The 23950-nt window shown below is 35.5% G+C and overlaps 2 protein-coding genes across 3 annotated transcripts in view; one reads left to right on the top strand and one right to left on the bottom strand.

Annotated features, from left to right (window-relative positions):
• The window catches only part of Syn (synapsin), a 64096-nt gene that overhangs the window by 9902 nt on the left and 30244 nt on the right, over nucleotides 1-23950 (top strand). Inside the window, exons 6-9 of the mRNA XM_076114895.1 lie at nucleotides 31-191; nucleotides 992-1077; nucleotides 2034-2160; nucleotides 2270-2374. Coding sequence (XP_075971010.1) covers nucleotides 31-191; nucleotides 992-1077; nucleotides 2034-2160; nucleotides 2270-2374 — 479 coding nt within the window. The remainder of the gene's footprint in view (nucleotides 1-30; nucleotides 192-991; nucleotides 1078-2033; nucleotides 2161-2269; nucleotides 2375-23950) is intronic.
• The window catches only part of Timp (Tissue inhibitor of metalloproteases), a 39464-nt gene continuing 18104 nt past the window's right edge, over nucleotides 2591-23950 (bottom strand). Inside the window, exons 1-7 of one of the 2 annotated variants that reach the window (XM_076114524.1) lie at nucleotides 16486-16602; nucleotides 5625-5751; nucleotides 5268-5350; nucleotides 4974-5082; nucleotides 4134-4255; nucleotides 3629-3747; nucleotides 2591-3079 (exon numbers count right to left, since the gene is read on the bottom strand). In XM_076114524.1, coding sequence (XP_075970639.1) covers nucleotides 3022-3079; nucleotides 3629-3747; nucleotides 4134-4255; nucleotides 4974-5082; nucleotides 5268-5350; nucleotides 5625-5736 — 603 coding nt within the window. In that variant the 5' untranslated portion in view covers nucleotides 5737-5751; nucleotides 16486-16602 and the 3' untranslated portion in view covers nucleotides 2591-3021. Of the gene's footprint in view, nucleotides 3080-3628; nucleotides 3748-4133; nucleotides 4256-4973; nucleotides 5083-5267; nucleotides 5351-5624; nucleotides 5752-16485; nucleotides 16603-23950 lie in introns of those variants that run through there. The other variant, XM_076114523.1, reaches the window with a different exon arrangement.

The following is a 23950-nucleotide window of genomic DNA, read 5'->3' as shown; positions in this document are numbered from 1 at the left end:
GTTTTAACGCATGATTATATGATGTATTAGGAAGCGTGACATCTGTGGCGTCAGTGGGTCGCGGTTACAACCGGGATCGTTGCGTGACTCTGTTGGTGGTGGACGATCAGAACACCGACTGGTCCAAGTACTTCAGAGGCCGACGTCTGCCCGGCGAGTGGGATATTCGTGTTGAACAAGCTGAATTTAGGGTAAGACTATAATAAATACGGCATACCCTTTTAAAGAAAAATTGTTTTAAATATGGTCTTGCTTATCAATGTCACTATTCAACAATACCACCAAATGTAGAGTTATTTTTAGAACTTAAAAGAAAAACCATTGCTTTAACATAATTGATTGAATGGATTGATACGATTTTAAATGTTGATTAAATGTCAAGATATAGTTATGTAAGCAGTATAAATTCCAATTATAACGAGGGCCACACGGCATTAGAGTCAATTATGCAGAGAGCACCCCCAAATAGGTGTTGTGGAGCAAACTATTGTAATATTCAACCGACCAGCTTGTGTCAACCTTCGCTGTTTACTGAGCTCCCCTCGCCTTATTAATAATTACGCACGCTTAACTTCTCTTTACTGGCGTCATGAAATCTTTACAAATACCCACCGTTATTAAATGCAAATGATCCCGTTCCAACTAATTGTTTAAGTGAACTGTTCCATATAAATTAGTAAGTTAGCAATTCTCTATTCAGTCGATTCGATAGTGAAACTTTAGAATTATCGCATTTTGCTCTAGGGTTAAAAAACCTTTGAATGGTTTATTCTACTAAGTATCTAAATATTTATTTTATTAAAACCAAATCTAAATTATGAAGTTGGAACACTTCGTAAAGAACAAGATAAAACAATTTTCTGGGGACACTAAAACAGGGTCGTGACACTAGTTGGAAACATATTGAACCGGGATAATCAAATCAACCTATCCGAACATTACACGATTCACTGGTAATCGTTATATAACTTTTACCATTTCGTCCGCACAGGAATTGTCGGTGACAGCCAATTCTGACGGCGCCAATGTTTCCATGGCAGTTTATCGCAGTGGCACTAAAGTCACTCGATGCTTCAAGTAAGTATTCTACCCTTGTAAAATTGTATTTCTCGGTATATTCTGTTTCATAAGGTTCCCCAGTGGTACTACTCACTTAATTAAAGGATATTCGCAGCTCATTAAGTCTAGCCCCGTGGGAATTGGTAAGAACAACATTGTAAACGTATTATTATGAAGATACTTCGTAATAACAAGATTTATACAATCTCGGATAGAATCTAATTGGTCCCGATAGGGCTGTTAAGGTATTACAGATTATGTGTTGAGATAATCCGGCGTAAAACAAACACATTAACAAAAACTATTTATACACTGTGGTTGATGATTCAAGCTCTACATAAAATGTATAGTGTGTTTGTAACCACTTTTGTTAGCGTTGTGTTACTGTGATTGAGGTGTGGGCGAACTATGATTTACATAATAATGGAGGACATGAACAAAGTTTGTTTAAATCTGAACGAAGCACTTCCCTCCATGGCTATGGACAACAAACAATGTCATTATCTATTTGTATCAGGAACTGTATGTGCTGTAAATATAGTAATCTTGTGTTTAATAGAAACTGTAATTATAGGTTAGTCACAATTGATATTATGGTACAACGTTATTAAACTTGAGACAGATAATTGCATCAGCGTAGGTACTCGTAGTTTGTCCACAAACCTCTCAATTAGTTGATTACATCATAATGGACACATCACGACTGCGATTATGTTTGTGTAGTTACGACTTATTTTCCAGATTGTTTATATTATTTTCTCAATACAAAAAATAGGAATCTAGCGACGTTCTTAGGGCTAGGGTATAACTTTAGCAACGTCTCTTTAAGGCGGATTTGAAAACAATCGTACGAATTTGCCGCTTCGTATATTAAAGTATTTATACAGTTACGCTTACTTACTATTTGTCACTGTTAAATGCAGATTTGATCATATAATATTTTTTTCTGACAAGTGGGTTTAAATGCCATATAGGCCAGAGTTCGTGTTGGTGAGACAGAACGTGCGTGACGCCGGCTCCGACCACCGAGCCTTACTCCTCGGCCTCAAGTTCGGAGGAGTACCTTCCATCAATAGTCTCAACTCCATCTACCACTTCCAGGTACATAAAAGATAGATTATAATATTTCTCTCTCTTTCTCAAAGAATTTTCCTGTTCTGTATATTGGCCCAATATATTGTATTATTATAGGCCTGTATTATTTGTTTAGGATCGGCCCTGGGTATTTGGACATCTCCTTCAGCTACAGCGGCGTCTCGGAAGGGAAAATTTCCCTCTTATCGAACAAACTTACTACCACAACCACACCGATATGGTAAGTACATAGATTGTAGATGAAATGTGACACTGTTTACGTGCTCAAATACATATTCGATAAGCATTACCTATGTATTGGAATAACGTGCTCTATTACAACAGAATTTATGGACTAGAATAATATAGTGGCGGCACCTTACCCCGATACTACCATTTAATGTTTATTGGGTTTCGAACTGACACGCTCACGCTAAAATATTTAAACACCGTACCATCCATTTAAAATTCTTTATTTTAACCTATATATCACTATCATTAGTTAATTTACAATCTTTAACTTACAAATAAATAATACAAAAATAACGTTACAACTATTTTTGTCTACTCAGACAAAACAACAATTTAGAAGCGCCCAAAAGAAAAATCACAAAGTAACATGTTCCGAATACTTGTAACCGATAAATTCGTTACCATTTCCAATAAAACTTTTACTTTCATACACACAACATTCACCTAAATAACTTAATCTCGACATGAATCTTGTGTTATAATAATGTTAGGTTTAGTAATAAACAGCTGCTTTGCTCGTGTTCGTTTGCACGATTAGTGATGAATGAAGATGAGTTTGTAATTTTTCATGAGGACGACGATGAGATGTTCGAAAGATACATGAATAGTAAACATGTTCATCGTAGTGGTGGTGAATCAAGTCATAGTGCTGTTGAAGCGAGTCGCTTGCAGGCACCTCGTGAGAGCGGGAGCCCTGGAACACAAACGCACGTGTTGAGTGATCTTGAACAGACTTCAACGTGTCCATGTGATAGGTGAACTTCAAACGGTTTGATGTTTACAACTGCTACTCGTTTCTACGTTATAAACGATGACAACCTAAGTGTTTATTCGATTTTAATGTTGTTTGAAATGAAACCTAATGCTTTACGTGCGGAAGTTGCCCTACTGTGTTTAGAATAATTTTGAATAACAGGATGAGCAAATTTTAATCAAAGGCATACAATTCACACCGTGCTGTGTGAATCCGTAAAATCTCATTGCGAGTATGTTGATTTTTTTTTAAAGAAATCATTACCAATCTTTTTACGGCTTAGGTTGATTTAAACGACAAAATATAAGATATAGGCTTTTTTGTGACAGTTAATCCTAAATCAACAACGATGTATGTCATGTGCGGTGAACGCGGGCATGATTCGTAGCACATGTAGTACAGCTTTATGACTTTAAATATGATACGTATCAAACAAACTTATATTTTTTAATATACATTGCAGTTATTATTAAACAAGTAAATAAATACCTAGTCCAACGGCAGCGGCGGTCGCGGTCCTGTAGACACACACCGTGTCGCTCGTAGCATTCGTCGTAGGCTGTTACGCACGTGTTCGGCGACTTTGTTCGCCGTCGCGTCATGTGGACCTGTCGATATCAAATATCACTATTAATACAATAAATTGTGATCTACTCATCATGCAAACAAAATATTTATTAAAATGGCCGCTTATGTGTAACACGGTGTCAGAAATACCTAAACGAAAGTAGTTTTCAAAAGTTAAAAAAAGTTATTTGGCTTAGTTTCAAGATGCCTCTACCAAGATAAATATATAAAACGTAATAAATCGTATCTAAACAAAGTTACGAAGTTGAAACTTGAGAGAAACTCCTTAGCTCAACTTAAAAGTTTAGAATGGTTATAACTTTAAACGTCCACTTTTCAGACAAATTTTCACAAATAAATTATATTTTCTATTCGTTCCAGAGTATTCCTTTAAGTTTAGATATTTATTTAACGAAGTAACACTTACTTTACAAGTACAGCCCTGTTTGTACAGAAGCCGGAAGCCTTTCCTTTGGCGAGGAGTGACGTCACGCCATTTGCTGACGTAACCGCACAAATGCACGTGAGCCTCTAAATGAACAACTCGACCTGAAATATTTGAAAAATATGTTTTTAGGGAAGAATAAAATATAAATATGTTTTTTTAAGTCATGATCATAAAACATTATCTGATGTGACACATTATCAGTCACCGATTCTACCAATCATGATTACTATCATGAGAGCGCCGCTATCGTTACACAAATATTCCTAGACATGCTTAACTTGAAAATGATCATGTACTCAGAACCAAGAGATACTACCAAAAGACATAGTAAGTATTACCAATTCATTTTACCCTTAGACATATTAGCATTTATAATATGAACGTCTGTATTATACGAGGCTGCAAGAACCGGAGGGCTTATCGCACTTTATCCAACACACACTTTGTCCGTAATTAGGATTTACTAATAAAGTGAGACAGACTAGCGTGTTAGATGAAAACAGCTATTGCCTTGACCTTTACTCGTATTGTCAGATTTAATCCACCCTGAATTGTTCGTGCATAATGTTGTTCGAGATTTATTCGGTAAAATTAAATTAGAATAATGTACGCATTAAAGCTATAAATATTCTAAATGTTTCCTCTGCTACGGCTTGGGCTTTGGCCACGACCTCTGTCAGCAATTTGCATTGGGATAGTATCGATCCTCGGTAGTTTAATAGAGGTAAGCTAACTTCGGAGATCGTGATGTATCCTTTGAATTTAGTTGGACATCGGTCGAAGATAGGACATCGAATTGAATGTTTTAGTGCTATTGACCTGTTATTACGTAGGTCTCCCTCGGCTGCAGGCTTACTCCGCACAGAGAATCTTGAGATGGTGTTAACAATCGACCGGATTTCAGCGCTACTTCCGCTTTCGGCGTCGCCTGCAAAATAAAAAATATTATTTATTACAAACTACCAATGGGTCTGGAAAACAATGGGTTGATTTTAGTTGAATATTATAACGGAAAGATGATACATATTGTATCGGTTCCGAAATATGATCCTTTAATACCAAATCATTCCTAGTATCAAACTGAAAATATAATATTTGTTTAATTTTACTCACTTTGTATTTGTTTCGAATCTTCACTTTATATGCGTCGTAAAAATCTTTGCCTCGAAATGTTTTTTGTACTCTGCCAACGATTACTGAAAGAATAAAACAAAAATGCTAAATTATACCGTTCTTAACATTATTTGCTTCATTGTTTACGATGACTCTCAAAACGCAATTCATTTAATGAATGTCAATAATCCACTAAGTCACGAATTAAAATATCGGATTCAGTACAATGCTCGTCTCCATTTTCCTCATTAAAGTCAGATAAATGTCTCTTCAGAATTAATTCAAGTGGTATGAATGTTTAATCTGTTCCGACAATAAGAAAGTTGTTAATTATAATTTGATTGCGAAGTAATTTACCAAAATCGCTGTTGCAAAAGTGTGTCTGTGGGTGTGCTGGTGCGCACGTGCAGGCGTCCGCGAGGCGACAGCACGCCGCCACCAGCGCCAGCGCCAACCACCTCGTCAGCATGCTATATCTGGTGATCTGTAACAAAACAACACCACACTTGTAGGCGTCTGATTTATGATGGTGCCCTCACACCACACTACCAAAATCTTTACCGATTTGGCCTTCGGAAACTCGTAAGTTTCGCATTAATATTTTACCACATCATTATGTACACACGAAAAAACGAAAAAACAAAATGTAGAGTTGCCCATTGTCTGCAAGCATCCATTGATCACGCAAATTAAATGATAGATATCATCATTGACAGTAACAAGACAATACGACGGCTTATGATTCGTATGCTTTATGAACATTTGTTATGTCGTAAGGACCAGCGATGCGTCTCAAATTCCACAAAGTTTGGCGTAGCGCTCCTATCTGCGGTACAATCACGATGCCGCATGCTCGTAACATTTGGACATAAAACAACGCTTCGAAGCTTTTATATATCTAATTGAAGTTCTTGCTTTCACAAGATTGCTATTAGCGAATTACTAATTTTGAGTATTTGCAGACAACATTCTGTCAATGCGTTTTGGCGAGCTTTGAATTTCGCGTTCGTTAATGTTTACATATCTGTCTTTATTTCAGTCTCGTCTTCGCCTTTTGTTTTTGTAAACTGTCTTTACATAGTACATTACGCGTTTATTGACATCGAGAGAAATTCGCAATGTTCTCGAATATTTTATATATTTATTTTTGTCTATAGGTACTATAGGTAGAGTTTAATATCTATCTATTAATCATTTATAATTGGGACGTTAAGTTATGTGATCGTGTAACGTGTTGTTCACGATAACAGATCATATTTAAATAACAACTCCACGAAGATATAAAGTAATAAAATAGAATCTTCAATCGTAACCATTAAATGAAATATGAGCTAAGGGCGAGCAATATATTTTCGATAAAGACTGTTCTAACATTTCCATTAGACCGTAATAATCGATATTCCTATAGAAAGCTGTATAAGAAATCATTTTAATCTAATCTTGTAAGTGATATAAGACTTCACACTTTAAATTAATTACGTTTGCGAAGGAGCCCATCAATTTCTATCGCAGGCGTGGCGAGGCGAGAACATGTTACGGATAATTTATTAGCTTAACCACCTCTGGGCTACCGCGGGATGATGCTTGTGACCTACATTACGTTGCCTTGTTTTTGTCCCATTCATACTTTGTACTTCTATAACGCGGTGATAAATTTTTACTACCGTAGGTGTACTTCTATTTTTTGCATTCACAAGAATAAAACATCGCTGAGTCGCGTCGCCGCCATGTCATAACCTCGCGTTTATTGTTACTTTGTATGGAGACTGTTAAAGTTTATTTGACGCTGTGTAGTGTTGTAGAGCGCCTCTACGGATATTGTTACACGACACTTCTTTTATAATTGTTGACGTTAATCCGTTGTGGGCACGTTATCTCACGAACTTCTAATTCTTTTGTCCGAGGATTATCTGTATTTTAATATACGGAAATATGCTATTGAAACCGTGCATACAATTTTTCTGTAATCTGTCTATCTATATATAGCATATTTAAACGCGTCAAACGTTTATAAAATCGAGACGTGGTTTCTCATAAGTACTGAAAATAACAAGCAGTTCAACGAAACCGCATATCTTATAATGTTAATGCTAAATAAGGGTTTTATTGAAGCGCGCAAGATATTTGTTTAAGATTAAGATAATAATGATTTAATAAGTTGCATAATGCATTATTAGGTTTAGCTGGGAACAATAAGCCTGCCATTACGAGCCCTGCGTGGGAGGCAGACTCGTCGGCTCAGCGCGGAAATGCGCATGACTTGATTGCCTTTGCCTCACGCGATCTAACCTTTAAAAAATATAATTAATTATATACTCGTTCGTAAAATAACAAATTAAGGCATAAATTAAATAATTATTAAACTATGTGTGTAGTTATTTATGGTAATTGGTCGTAAAAATGACATGTACCGATTAATTTATTTATGAAGCAAGGGTGTTTCGTTGTCGAAATTAAATAGCAGTTATGTCAATAAATTAAAAACTTATAGTGATTACCTTATAATTTATAGAGTTAAAAACCACAGGTTGATACACTTATTTCATATAGCTATGATGATAACATGTAAAACGATTGCTGGAATTGAATTAACGGCCATAAATTTTAACTACCCGTTAACCGGAATAGATTGAATCAAAGTTAGTCACCGCGATATTAGATCACCCTTTATGTAGAACAATAGATGATTGAGTCTATGTACATTTTATAATCTCTCTTTCGTGCGGTATTTCCCGAGACAAGTCTGACTCAGACGAAACTTGGATGTATGTAGAGAGGATTCTCTCCTGTAAATATTTTAAGAATGTATTATTTATAAGTCGACTTATTTAATACGAAAACATTGAGTTGGCTAAACGTAGTTTGATTTTGGAGAAAATGTTAAAAACTGGTCGGTTTTTATTAATTGAAACTAAATAACTTACATAGGACACGTGAGAACTAATTCACATCACACACTGTACACAGTTCCGCTGTATCCTTATGATTGCGCATTTATACTGTGAGCGTACCTTTTGTACCCCTACGATGAGTGCGGCATAATTCTGCGCTGTATACAGATTTCGGATAAAAATCACAATGCGGAAACTTTATGGGTGCATTCCCATAGTCGCACCCGTGGTTCCGAGCGCGCGACTCACTGCAACAATACCTCGTTTGTCAGGGTTCGTCGAGAAACCTGAGGTGCATGTTGACATTATGGCTTTATACTTGTTTACCATCGGCATCTAACATAAAGTGCAGCGTGAACACGTTTGTTAAAGTACCGAACAATAAATGGGCACTCAACATTCGTAGATTCGATTTCATTGTGCTGTTACCATCTCACAACAGTCAAAAACTCGTTACTGAGTTTTTTACTTATTTTCCATGCTGATATGGGAATGAGCTAAAAATAAAAACCAGAGTTGTTTATTAAAGCGCATGGGTCATTAAAGTCATCTGAAGGTAATGGAGTGGTTGCGGTTGTACTTTATCGGAAACCTGACTATTTGTCCGTACATAATGCAACTTTGTCACTATTTAACCCGATGTTTATTGCGAAGGTAACAAATAGACTTGCCACTAATTGTACCTAGCGTAATTTTAATGGTATAACGTGCTTAGCTCACTAGTCATGGTGATTCCTTTGATTACGTCAAGTCCTTACAAATGCTTTTGTACCGTGCATAATTATTTTGAAAAGGCAACATGATTTCGGTGTCTGTAATTAGGTACTTATTCTACAAGTCATTTATAAATGCTTTACACCCAATAGCTGTTTATTACACAGTAAAACGACTGTTCTCTTTTACGCCTATTTGTGACTCTCGTGAAACGGTTGACCCTAGTCATAATCTTTGAATGAGTATAAAGACTGGAACAATAGCTGCCAGCAATTTACTTATTTTCATATCAAAGGATGTCTAAAGAATGGAATTGAATAATAGATACGAATAATATTGATAAGTTTAAATGCGTTCCTTGGATGGTTTCGATATTAGTATTATCCAGAAGTTTTCATCAGTTTTTGTTATATGTAGAAAACCGTGACAACGTGAGTGACAGGTGTTTTTATATGAAGGTAATATTACGGTAGCAACAATCTGTTAGAATAAATTGGAACACGTCCCTTCACGGAAACTGAGAATGACTAAGTAGTCGCATAACTGTGCATGCGATCTCAGTATCTATGCTGTTTACTTGATGTTGTTGTGTGTTGTCTGTGCTGGGAGGTCAGACTCGAATCGTTACGAAGCTATTTTAATAGAAAATTAGTTTAATGTCGTTTAAGTTTAAACGAAGGCAACGTTTACGCATAACCAGATCATTTTGCTACATGCAGAGTATTATAATTAATAGTAAACGACTATCAAATTAGCGGCAGTTTGTGCTCCACGGGACTAATTATGCATATTATCCACCTTAGAAATACCATTATGTTGTATAACATTCATATCATGTCTCATCGCGTATTACTTGGGATCTAGCTCTACCATAACCAACGAGCATTTAACAAGACAAGTGAAGAAAAAATATATTAGGGTGGGGAAAAAGTCTTTACGCATTATAGTATGTATGAACTTGTAATAAAATCTCTTTGGCTATAGTATTTGTATCTGGCTGGTTTTGGTTTTTTTAATTTTTACTTTCAATGATACTAAAACCAGCCAGATACAAATACTATAGCCAAGGAGATTTTATTACAAGTTCATACATACTATAATGCAAAAAGACTTTTTCCCCGACCTAATATGTTCCTAAAGGTAATATGCTCCACGGTATTTAATAATAAGGTAAAGAATACATGCACGTATTTACCTGCTTGTTACATGTATGTCTGTACCTACTCTTTAGGTATGAGTTAGCAACATTCTGCGGTTTTCGGTCAAGGCGTGATCTGAATTGCGGTCTGCCAAAGTTAAATAGAGTATTAAATAAGCTTTTTATTACGAGTTCTGCGAATACGTGCAATATTTATTTATTAGAAATTATCCTTGTAACACCAATGTACAACTCAGTCATAGTATTCAACTCAAACCACTAATTAGGCATGCTTTAGAGGTCCATTGATGTTCTTAGAAACGGTATAATCATCTCATTCATGACATGTATGAACATTTGTGTCGTTAGTTCCGAAACACATTGCTTAATACCTTAAATCGTGTCTAGAATATAATACGTAGGGTTAAGAGTTCAAAGGCGGCAATTTATAGCAGAGTTTGAATTTATCGAAATAATTAATAATCCTTCTGATAACATAATTGTTTATACAGTCGCAACACAACAATTTAAATTCTATAAATGATGAAAGAAGCAAATTGGTGCAGAAAAAGACAGATTTTTCTTTGAATTTTACATATTACAGCGGATTGAAAGGTATTCATTTTCATCCCTAAATTCTGTCGCCGACGAACCGTAACCGAGCCACATGGTGTGCTCATCTCCCTGGAATATTCAGTGTAGCTTAAAATACGGTAGAGACGTATATAAATATAAATTTTAAATCGTTTACGTTGATGTTTTGACAATAAATCACATATTGAAGTATGAAATCTTTTAATTAGGACAGCCATAAACTTGAACAATTTGCAAATGCAGTTACGTGCGCTCGCTATAAACGTTCTTCATTGCGTTACGCAAGGAATGGCGCCGGTCGTCAATTGTGTTCATTATCGACATCTAACGAGCATCCTTGCCGGTGCCGTCTCAAGCACACACCCGCGATGTCAACTCGTCAAGCCATCATCGGTCAATCGTCAATCTTTTACCTGACTCGTGACACTCCAATTATATCAGTAAACGCGTCAATCAATCTCCTCAGGTTGATCTATTCATCTCTGCGGTTTTACTGCACGTTGACAAGAATTATTGCGACTTTTTTATTGTCATTTGTTTTATTGATGTCAATATGTGTGGTAGAAGGAACTGTAATTGACCTAGTATATGCCATTTGTGCCCATTTGTGCGTAGTATACATGTGTGCCCTTAAAGGGGCATCGTGTATTAAAACAATTTTGTTCTGATAAAATGTCTTGATTAGGAACTTTACATGACGTACAATTTTTGAAGGTTTTCTCAATTTATGGGGAAAATTACGATAAGGCCTACGTCATTCATTAGTATTTGTAGGCCTGTATTTCTGTATAAGGTTGTAAGGTAAATGATAGAAATATTTAATTAACAAAAAACCCTACGTAATATAACTTGCTTTTAGATTTAAAATCGAGTAATAATTAGGTTATTACAAAAATAATACATCGAAACTATTTTTATATGTCCAAAGTACCTACTATGGTAATTATGAATCTGTACCTCGTACTTATAAAATGGCTCTTAAGACAAATACAACAACTGATTGCTTTGCAATTGCAGAAGCATATTAATCGGATAAAAATAATCAGGATTAGAAATCTCTGAGCAATAATTATAATTAGTGTTAGCATAATTTTATGTAGACGGTAATCTTGACAGCAAAATTGATGGAAAAAGCTTTGCCGACGTTTCTATGTCCGGCCATTAGTTCTTGTGAGAAACTTCTTAGGTTTTTTCTTCCCGACCTGCGTACTATATCAATGTCACTGAGGTTACAGATAGACACATTTTACCGCTAGCTGTGAAAAACTTTCAGACTCAAATTATTTTCTAGACCAAGAAAATGGGTTTTTTACGACAAAGTAATTCTTGCGTTGTAGGATTTTATTTGCTATTCTATGTTACAATTCATTTATGGAAGATCGTGGGTGTATAACCGTATAATTGTTGATTCTATGAGTAAACCATCAAAGAAGCGCCCGTCTATGCAAATTGTGTTGTAATAATATCAACGTGTAGATAAATAAAACGACATTTGCTGTAACTGCATATTATAACTCATGATGCAAACGTGATTTTTATCTATATTTAATGAACACAATCAATGGCCGATAGACCGCGTCACGCAGTATTTGTGTAAAGGTTAATGCGAAACACAGATTCCTACAATTGTTTGTCTAAACTGATTAGATTTCAAGGATCTTCTATTCAGATAAGTGATGTCTTCTTGTTTCGTATCTATTCGTGTACGTAATCACGCTATTTAAATTACGTAGAAATAATGAGGTATTTGCGCGCCTTCTGGTAGAGTCAAATTCTAGAATAATATATGAAAAATTGTCTGATCAAAAATTCAGTTCATTGTCATCACATTTTTTATACTTAGTCAACATCACATTTTTTATATAGGTACCTATACAAAAATATGGAATTAATATTCTCTGCGGATATATAAACGTGTTCAATTCCAAATACAATAGGAAAAATTTTCGCGTACCGACAAGAATACGAATGCCATTAGATATTCCCGAACAACTCGGAAAAATTGTTTTGTGTTTTCCACATTTCTATGAATAATGTAGTTCAAACGTCGCGTTTCGTGTTACAAACTTTGGCACACCTAGATTTGCCAACTATCAAATTTCGTCGATATGCAGACAACATTTTTAGTCTTTTAGTCATTCGATGTCAAAATGTTTACACAATATGCTTAATCATTTCTACAGCCGAACGTTAAAAGTATCCTTTAAAATGTTTATAATGTGAAGTGAGAATGTTAAGTGTTGAATACAAGCGTCAATACTTTTTTTGTTCGAATGACGTTAACATGCCTCATCGAGTTAAAGAAAAATATACATTTGTAGGGAAATATTTACACAAATTGTTGCAAAAAACGTGTTTCCAGTACGTATTGGCTGATTATCATAAAATAACCCTTGTGCTCAAGTTTGTATTTAATTCTAATGTACAATACTTAGTCGACATGAGTTTTTAAAGTGATATTGCAAATATTGTTTAAAATGCAGACAGGCCCATCGTTTTTTAAAATATTTGCCCAAAAAAATACTCAAAACAAAAGTGATTTTTTTCTATACAGTAATAGTTTGGCACAATGTATCGAAACTACAAAATAATTTTAGAGCCGGTCTAAGTTAGTTTATTTCGATAATTTCCATGAATCGTATTGTATCAGATAGTAAAATACGGTAGGATTGCAGTAAACAGATAGCGGACATCATAAACACTAATTAATTGCGAGCCCAGGTGTCTGCGAGCATTGCAATAAATAATTTATTAGAGGAAAGTCATTAATTAATTACTGAGAGTACTTGCTTTGTTGCTTTACGGACATGGAGCTACTGCGTGGAGTGGAGTAATTGTTATTAGTAGACATTTTATTAGCTGTTTTTTTAAAAGCTTATTGGATTTTACATAAGAGATTCGTTGTTTTTTTACTTTAACTTCAAATATTCAAGATTTAATCTTTTCAGTCATTATTCTGCTTATTTAAAGATATCGACTCTACCTACCTAAAATGTGTTAACATGAAATAAGATATCCCAACTCAAAAAGGTTGCCGAAATGTGAGGTAACTTATTGGTCATAAAACCGGACAATCGTCGGAAAAGGAGTTTAATAAAGTCATAAGACGCCAGAAATACGTTTTATGTGTATCGCGATGCCTTTCACATGTGCTTGAAATTCGGCTACGTATTCGAAAAATGCAGCAGTCGCATTCGTTTCACTGAAATTGTATGTTTAAGTACGATGACTCAATGACTTTCATCATGTTTATTAGTTGTTTTTTATTCTATACAAGATTTACCGCATAAATGCGACCGTGAATACAAAGCACAATCAGATCTGCAATTTACTATCTGATTTTGTTTGCCTCATTGTGTATGATGTCAGTCTGAAACCAAGCGACGACGTTTGACATCATTTGACACAAATCACCGTGACCGAGTTGCATTTAGTTTTTATTTCGAGTCCTTTGATAGCGGCGGGGTTCAAAAGGTTCTAACATAAAGGGAAATGTGAGAGATCACATGCGCATCCTTTCATACGCGGCGCCGCGATTTTATATGGCGCGTTGTTGCTGCCTCCAATGTGAAAACAGTTTTAGTTTGTGCCATAAAACATGTACTCTCATCAAAAGTTGAAAGCGATCCTGTGTCAGCCCACACGGGACCACATAAACTGGAATTACTTGACAGACAACTTCCCTTATTCTTAAACAAATGAAAGTATGGAGATGATCGGCGTCAGAGGTATTTATCTAAACATTGTAGTACCTGTGGTACCTAGTGGTGTTTGCACACTCGCCGTAACTAATTAAGTGGGCAGTTTTACAAGCTTATTAAACCACATATTTTAAGAACGTAGAATAAAAATTTGTATAGCCTTCCTTGTAAAATAGAGGACTATATTCAACAGTCACATAACTAAACATTTCGTATATTAATAAAAGTTTTATATCCGCGATTACGTTAACATAATAAACCGACTAAATAACGACCTGTATAAAACACGTTAGCGCCAGACAGCACTGTCATTTTCAAGCAAAATAGATAGCAAATATGCTATAATAACGTAAACAATTTTCTTTTAGAAAGCGCCGCACTGTTGAGAGCACATTTTCGCTTCAAAAGGGTGGCTGTAATCACCTTGATTGCTATTATTACCAATTCTATTTTGCTGTAGGAAGGTAAACTCATTTTATTTAAGATTGTCTCCCGCGAACATGGACTGAAGCTCGTTCAGATCCAAATTAACTGTCCCTGTTCCCGCCAGTGGCCTGTAATTGTCGTGTAGGCGTATTTGGATGCTAACTTACTTTTTATATATATTTTTTGGAATAAGGTGACTACTATGTTAAACAGTACCTTAGAGTAACATTAAGGGTTCTATAAGTACGGGTAATTACCCTCATAGCGGAGTTCTACGATGCGATACGAACTTGCTTTGATGAGTAATCAAATGCCTTTTGTAATACCTATATATTTTTATTATATAATTCTTAAAAAGTATTCTCTCTGGATAGTAACTGATTCATATGGTGACTAGTATGTCCTACTTCTTTAACCGACTGCGAATAGTAGGTAATCGCATAGTGCATCTACTCGTAAGGTTCCACTTTAAAATTGTGTCTTAAGTTTGGAAAACTCAATTTTATTTATAAGTTCATGATTGCAAGTCATTTAAAATAACTATCGCCACGCCGTGTCACTTGTGTGGTTGTTTTACATCTCGACGCCGTATTAAAATAATATTAACGTAACAAATCAACTTGTGACGTATTTTTAAAAGACATCACAATGTATTTATAAACCAATTTTGCGTCATAACAAATTATGACTTTAATAGAGCATCAGCTTATTGTTACGTAGCTTTAAAAAATACCTTGGGACATTATTAAGTTATTTAGTCGTATCAATTTTATGTATCCGTGGTACTAAAGCGCGATTCTGTACAATTATTCAATATCGACAACCGGTTAGCTATCGAGAAATTTTGTATGAAAATCTGATCAGCGCCTCCATCAGGCGTTTTAGGAACTATTTATTTAGTATATATTTGCCAAATTCTGGATACTCATTAGTACCGACTGTAGAGAATCGCGCTACTGAGTATTCTTGATACGGAGCATATAAGCCTTGTAGAAAACGGTGTTAGGAATAGCTAAGTTGAAGGGTTTTGAAGTGTTGAATTAACACTCGGCGCACGGTAGAGCATAGAGCCGTGAAGTGCGAATCAAGTTAAACGCGGCGAGAACCCCGGGGACGGTTTACACAACAAACATTCATCATTATCGTCGCTCTACTCGTTTTCATACAGATTGTGACGTATCAATGTGATAATTGAATGACGTGGATCAAAAAATGCTTAAAAAAGATGGCGAAATTATCGAATTTTCCTAAATCAAGTAATTTAACCGACGTTGAAATTCTCCGGGGTAAGTTCCGACGACGATTTAGTCAGAATATCAGTATGTAAATATCATAGGAACAACATTTATTTACTTGCTTTTACGAATGATATAAATTACTTGAATTTCATAAAGTAATCACGTCAGAGGTTGAGGACAGCTGCAATGAAATGCAATTGACTGTGACCTGATTTTATTGCTACAAAGTATAACATATGCTTAAGTATAATCCATAATAATGTAACGTAAATGTATATAACATACATAAAACTTATATGTTAGAATATTATTGAATTTGGTGAATCAGTTCTATAATAGTATTCGAACATTTCATAGCGTTTGCGCTTATTAGGTACTGGCTCAATGGCGTAAACATTATGCACCTATTTAGAATTCAAAATAGCATTTGAATGTACACATTATAATTTCGTAAAGTTGTACATTGTGTTGTCACGTATAAGGGATATGAGTGTTTTTGGTGTGTGGCCAACTCACGTATAGCGATGATGTGGACTCTCCGCAGCCCCGACGTTGCTGCCGGCGCCAACAACCACGCGCACTATTTTCCACAAACACTGAACGACTATATCACTTCACTAATACCAAGCTATAAATCTTATAAACTGTTCAATGAATTATATTGTGCACTGAATAATAGATAGTGACGAGACCAGTCAGTCTTAATACAATCATTTATTGTTGTCTATTTTTCGCTGCAATTTATTTATTTCAATTAGTACAATGTTGATGTTTTCATTAGTCTTTAAGCTTGGATGAGTTTATTTAATTATGTCGGGTTTGTCCGCATGTTATTGCGGCTCACTAATATTTGAGGAAGATTCAGTTGAACATTACATTTATACAACATTCACTATATTTTTATCATTGCTTTAACCGCATGCTTCAACCGACACCGCCAATTACTCAGAAATGTGAGCAAACAACCTGCTGTTATAATAACAAATTAAATTTGTTTCCGCGTGACTCATTTCGGCGGCTCATCTATTCTCTTGTTGGCGTCGGTGATCGCTGACCCCGCGACGGGCCTAACAACCTATTACAACAGAACAAGCGAACTTGACCGCCCACGTGCACTAACATTTTCATACGATGCTTAGCCCTAGATACGTACTCCATACAATATAAGCGCCCCGCACGTTCTACAAAAGCTCACGCTGCATCTGTTACTGCTATTAGTATAATCGCTCGCGCGACCATACCTATGTTTATACATTAATGCTCGTTGTGTTAGACGTATCTATCGGTCAGAATCGATCATTGTCATTCTTTCACCAGTAGAAGTGTCGTGTCGCCGGTCGTCGACGCGCCTGTCGAGCTTTCACAGCCATTATCCGGTAAACTATATCGATAGCGGTGTCTCGATAGCACCCTATCGGTACTTTGATCGAACCATTACATCGATTTATGAGAGGCGATCTCAAGTTGGCGACACGTAGTAAATCTCTTCGCCAACTTCAACTGATCACAATAACGACATATTAAATTGGTGTGAATATTTTTTGTTTTGTGCTGTAACTGTTTCGTTGTAATCGATATGGGACACGAAGTATCGGATTATCGGTGCTACTTAGATTGCAATCTACTTGACCACACTTGACATGCAGTAATAGTTATTTATTTATATTGACTTATTTATAAAAAAGGTTAATAATGTAACTATAGAATTAAATAAATATAAAATGAGTCCAGTTTACTTGGAAGGTCAGTGCGGTTAGTAGGTATAAAAGGTATTAAATAAAACGGCCTAATTAAAACATTATAGTTAATTTGAAATAGGTATGCATACCTACGCGGTGGTGTTATGAATATTCTAAAAATATTTATGACAATATACTGAGTCACACACAATAATGTGAGGTTCACGTTTGCATTTTGTCGAAGAGGATGGGCGGTCGCGCTATGTGCATGTACCTATCTACTTAAATATGATTATAGTTATTTGCGAGCGAAAGCAGCCTGCGCCGTCGCACCGTTAATCTCGTGCTGCACTAAGGCTTCAAGGTTAACTTTCGCGGCTAGCCCCCGTTCGACCACATTACAGCTGGATCAATGCAATATGTGCAATACAATGCTGTCTTTGGATCAAGATATATTATTATGCCTTATCAATGTACCTACCTCAATTTTTATAAATATTATTTGCAATAACGTTGTGATCATATCAGTACTAATCATTTTTATTGCATCCTAACATAAGTATGTGTTCAGTAATAAACAGTAATCATAACAAAGTATAGACTAATTGCTACCAAATAATTATCTCGTTTTCTAGTAGCTACCTACAGTAAATAATATTTTATTTAACAATTTCAGGCAAAATATAATTAGTGCCCAAACCACCCGCCATATATTTAATCACTAAATATATTATCATGCAAACTTGCCATAGCTAAGGCTTTTGATAAGTATCAGTAACCATTTTATAATAACAAATTACTTTATTGGAGGCACGATTAAAGTGCAATTTAAAATCGTGGTTTCGATTTTTCCCTTATATTTTATTTCAACGCAACTGTAGCAGCTGTCAATGTCTGTACAACTTAATGAACTGCGCAAGAATTAAAAAAAAAAGCAAAAAAAATACCAAATCTAAAACTAAGTATCAGATGGTCACATTAATTAGTCTTAATCTAAACCCTCAACTCAGGCCAAAACAAACGCCTAGAACTTTCTAGTGTAATTAAATGAGCTGTTTATTTTGCGAAATTGGAAAAGTAAGGCGACGAAAAAGTTTCGATTCCCAAGCTCACACGCCTTAATTTAAACGCTTTCATTTATTTAATCTGCATCGTGGTGCACACTGGCGCCATGCCGCGGTCAGCTAGTTTATTATGAAAATAATAAAAAGGTTTATTGCTTACGGGACGCAAAAGCATGTCCTCGTCCACATTACCATAATACCGCTTCGGGTGGCTATCGATATCATTATACTAGTATTGCATTGCGCGGGAATTCACCAAATATACTAATCGGTACTACATACTTCCTCGTTGATAAGGCACAGTCAAAAACTCTAATCTTTCCTACTTGAGTAAATACATATAGGTAACATTGTACCTGCTACAAAGCACTTATGACATCACGTTCTAATACTTGAAGAATGTTTAGAAAACATACCAGTTACTGAAGACAAAATCAACAAGTGACAACGGGGATTGCTTACATAAATAAACAAGCCCGAACTAACTACAATAAATAATAATTATCCCTGAGGACGTAATCATATTAGTGTTGTATGATAGGTATTACGTAGTTTCGCCAGTCCGACACAACACAACAGTTTCGTAGAAACTGCTCCTTATCGCGGTGATAAGTGTTATAAAGCTGCGTCACTGCGTATAACTACTGAATGGACCATGATTCACGCCGAATTATTTTTAGCACATCGCAGTATTCCTGTTATTTACTACGAACTACGATGATTCTCACGCCCACAGACATTTTTAATTGAGAAAATAATATGACGCAAACGTACATAAATACTGTATCGAGACTACAGTTTTAAATAATTACCATGTTTATTAATAAATTATGCATAATTGTGACGCTACTGCAAGTCTTGGTACCTTAATGTCGTACAAAATAACCATGATTAATAAACAAAAAAAGACGGGGACTCGTTTTACTATGTTGGGCATGCGTAATTATTCCAAATGAAAACTGTAATTTAAAAGAACATTACGCTTTATTTTTTACCAGCTAGCTCTACAATCATACTCGCAGACACATCGATCAATATCGAAGTGAGACCGATAAATCAGCATCAGTCAGCTCAACAAGTGGACAACCTCGGTTGTTCCACGGCGCTGGTGACTCACGCACTACATTAATACAGTGATCTGCCTAAAGGCTTTACGCATAAATTTCATAATTGCCGACGCGTAGACAATGCAGGAACAAGTGAGGCAGGACCCCATGAATAATACATGGGAGGTGGTACAAAAAGCGAGCGATGTTGGTAACGGACGAAAGGTATGGTGCGACGCGCGACGATAGGCCACCATTTTATTTTTATTTAATCGAAACATTTCAGGGTGAGCGGCTGTTCCCAGACGATAAGAAATAAGCAAAAAATATTTTTTCTTTGTTCGTAGTCACCTGCTTATGGTAATGTTACCTATTTATGCAGACTTCTGGCAACCTCTGAATTATTATGACTCGTAAAATACCTGCAACAAAAATATTAGTATTGTTTATTCGGTTACAAAATATCAAACGCAATGCAAATGGTAGTTATCAGCTTAGTGATCTAAATCCGGAGCATATTCGTTTTACTCAAATTCCTAACCATCGCGAAGGTAATCTAAACAAACTATAAAACCTCAATGCCAATGTCAAATCCGCTAAATATTTTTCTTGGTGTTTGCGTCATATCACAGCCTCGAGTCGGTCTTAAATACAGCGAGATTAATGGGAGTTCCTTACACTAAAATATCGCGTCCATCCTTGCACACTCTGACTTCTTACAGTCTCAATAATTAAAATACAGTTAGGAACGCCCTGGTAAAAGCATATTAAACATGACATTTTCCTGTTTTGTAAAACTAAAAATATTGGAAATTACATTCAGTAATATCTTCTTCGACTTTTATCCTGTGCCTACAGAGTGGCTCAGTTATTTATTAATTTGCGGTAAGAGCAGTCCATAAAAACCGCCAAATATTGTGAGAGACAAAAAATGTCTTTAGATGCAAAGAAAATAATATATCAAAGATAACGTCCAACTAAACGTACAAACGTAAACTATTTATCCGAGCGAATCGGGTAACCTGTGTAATGAAATCTCTACCAAAACTTGTAATAAACTTTTTCTTCCTCACATTGGAGGGACAAAGTTAGCTCGTGTAAGCCTTAGATATTTTTGTTTGGCTGGTATCCTTTTATTAAAGTAGTGAAGGAAACGTTATATATTTGTTTATATTATAGTGAACGGGTAAATTACTAAATCCATAAGAATTTAGCATCTTATTTAGTACTAGCTGATCCGCGCAACTTCGCTTGCGTCACATAAGTGGAATGGGTTAAAATTTTCCCCGTTTTTGTAACATTTTTCACTGGTACTCTGCTCCTATTAGTAGTAGCGTGATGATATATAGCCTATAACCTTCCTCGATAAATGGGCTATATAACACTGAAAGAATTTTTCAAATCGGACTAGTAGTTCCTGAGATTAGCGCGTTCAAACAAACAAACAAACAAACAAACAATCAAACAAACAAACTCTTCAGCTTTATAATATTAGTATAGATTTGCAGTGTGCGTGATACTATACAATTAAATTGAAATTATGTTGACTTAAATATTTTACTCCTGGGCTTTCAGGTAAACCAATGCAACTGTTCATTACTCAGTAACGGCGGTAGTACATAATTGATGATAATACCTCATATTTAATAGTTTTTGAGATATTTATAGACTTCTGAAACTTTCACGATCGGCACATTTATCTTTTTTATTGCGGTATTCAGCTATCAACTCCATTATAATACAAATTTCAATTACTGTTTACGTAGGTTTCAATTAATTAAAATTACTTGCCCAATACAATAACGAAATTTGTAAAGCATTTACCGTACTCTGTGATAAAGCTTTCAATTTATTTGTTTAATACCCATAGACAATTGTTGTTTCGGTAGCAGTACATAAATTTAGTTTTCGAAAATAGTAATCCGTTTATAGCTTAGTAAAGGCAACAATTATAGACTTTGTTTATAGTATTCCCAACTTGGAATTTATTGGGTTCATTTACTTGTACAGGCCCCAACTTTCTGTTAACCCAATCGACCTTTGAAGTTACACAAGCCGTGTCGATATCCAACAAAATTTCAATTTGTTAAGAAAATTGGCAGTAACTCAAATAATAATACAACATAATTTTATATTTTGCTGGTCATACCATAAATGACAGCTGCAGACATTCTGATGCAACTTAATTGCAGAATTTGATCAAACATTTATCACGTTGTTAATCACAGTATAATATAATCGTATCATGAATCATATTTATTAGATATGTTCGGCTGATAGCAATAGCACCGATTAAGTCAGTTCTTACATCAAGTATAATGTACCATCAATAATGTGTTGTAAGGATCAGGAATGCTGTATATCGGACGCATTGGTGATCAATCATGTGGAGATTATACGACTTCTGGGTTTATACTACCTTTGCCCTTTACGAACTAAATATAGATCACAAAGTCAATCTCTGCGTGACTTTCAGTTTTTGTGATGTTAATCTTATGGATGTTCCCAGCTCTACTTCACGTCGGTTTATGACATTTGCGGGAGCCGTGCTCGTAAATCACAACATTCCATTTAAACGTAGCTGGCTCTATTTTCTGTATATGTTCTTACATCTCCATTATATCACTTTTGGGTTGAAGTTAGTTAAAACGAAATTGGTTGGTAAACATAAAGAAATTACGGTTAATAGTTCGGAGTCGAGATCTTTAAACTAAAATATAAAAGTATCTTATGAAGCTAGTTATTGTTAGTGAAGCAGTCATAAACGCGCGTACGTATACGTGGTACGTGTCGTATCGTTTGTCTTCGCCCGTAAATCAAACATTTAACAAACCGGCCGCTGTCAAACCAATAACATTTTAAGCTGTGTGTGAGCGAGTCGTGGACAACTGTTACAAATTACAACGCCTTTGTAGGTTAGCTGGGTAAGCGCGTGTGCCGCGTACTAGTGCCAAGGCGAACATTATCATTTTATATTTATCGGCAACATAATATGTTTTTCCATTATACCTAAATGCTTTATATTTATATAATCTACATTAATTTTGCTGCGACAACTCGCTTTTGCAGTTTCCGGCATTGAAGTGTAGGATAAAGTAGCTGTCAAAGGTCAAATTAACATGCGAATACGAATTAGTTCCCTTTTAATTAAATATTAATCTGCGTTCATTATAAAAAAATACTTAAGTTCAGCAATTTACTCAACCAATAGACTTTAAGCTAATAGTGTTAAGAAAATGTCTAATATAAAAACAGACTGCTTTCTAAGCCATATATTAAGTAAGCTACAGGTTTTATGTCGCCGTCATATTATCAGATCTTTGCTTTCATATTTTCATCACGTACGCGAAAAACAAGTACGAGATTTTTAAATACAACTCGCGAGTCAGTTTATTGATAGAAATGAGAAAGGCTTGTAGTGATTGACATCGTGAGGATGGTTAACGAGCATTGGTACAAAAAGCCGACGAACGAGAGACATGGACAAATTATCGCCGCGCGACAAATTGAGTTAGAACCTAGAGGTGACGAAGTGCGCCGCAGACACATGGCTTGATCTTCGCGTTACGTAATACGGTATCAGTTGAGCAATTACCGTTTACAAACAATCTGCTACGGAGAGCATTACAACTCGCACCTCCTAACATTCTTAATACATTGTTACGTCAATAGTAGGTTAAAGTTTAACAGGAAATAAATAAAAATGTTTAAACGAGATAATGTGCAATTACAAAATATCCTACATAAAAATGACTAACAAAAGGCGATGACATGCCTCTGTATCTTTAAAAGCATTACAGGCTCAAGTACTTTACTTGTTGACACACAGATTATGTTTAAGTAGTTATGTTCGATATCAATATGCAATATGATAATGTACATGAAACGTCTCACAGCTATCAGCGGGCAGGTAGTCCAGGACATGAATAAATTCATTCGTAATGGATATTGATACTTTTAGGACCTCTGTCTGTACCAGAATGATAAAATTTTATGAGCATCTACGCTAATTGTCATGACACTTTGTAAATCGTGAACCCTCGTAAATGTCACGCCTGTCATTACGGACGGTTCAGTTTTATTTGTTTGTCATAATATCCGTACCGTTTAAACTTTAATGCAACTTGTATTTAAATGCATATGCGCATTAATAATAAATGTATTCTTAAAATAAAACATATTTTTTCCTCGA

The sequence above is a fragment of the Anticarsia gemmatalis genome, chromosome 5 (genome assembly GCF_050436995.1).
Source record: "Anticarsia gemmatalis isolate Benzon Research Colony breed Stoneville strain chromosome 5, ilAntGemm2 primary, whole genome shotgun sequence".
In the NCBI taxonomy this organism is placed as follows: Eukaryota; Metazoa; Arthropoda; class Insecta; order Lepidoptera; family Erebidae; genus Anticarsia; species Anticarsia gemmatalis.
This window is presented reverse-complemented; position numbering and strand designations above follow the sequence as displayed.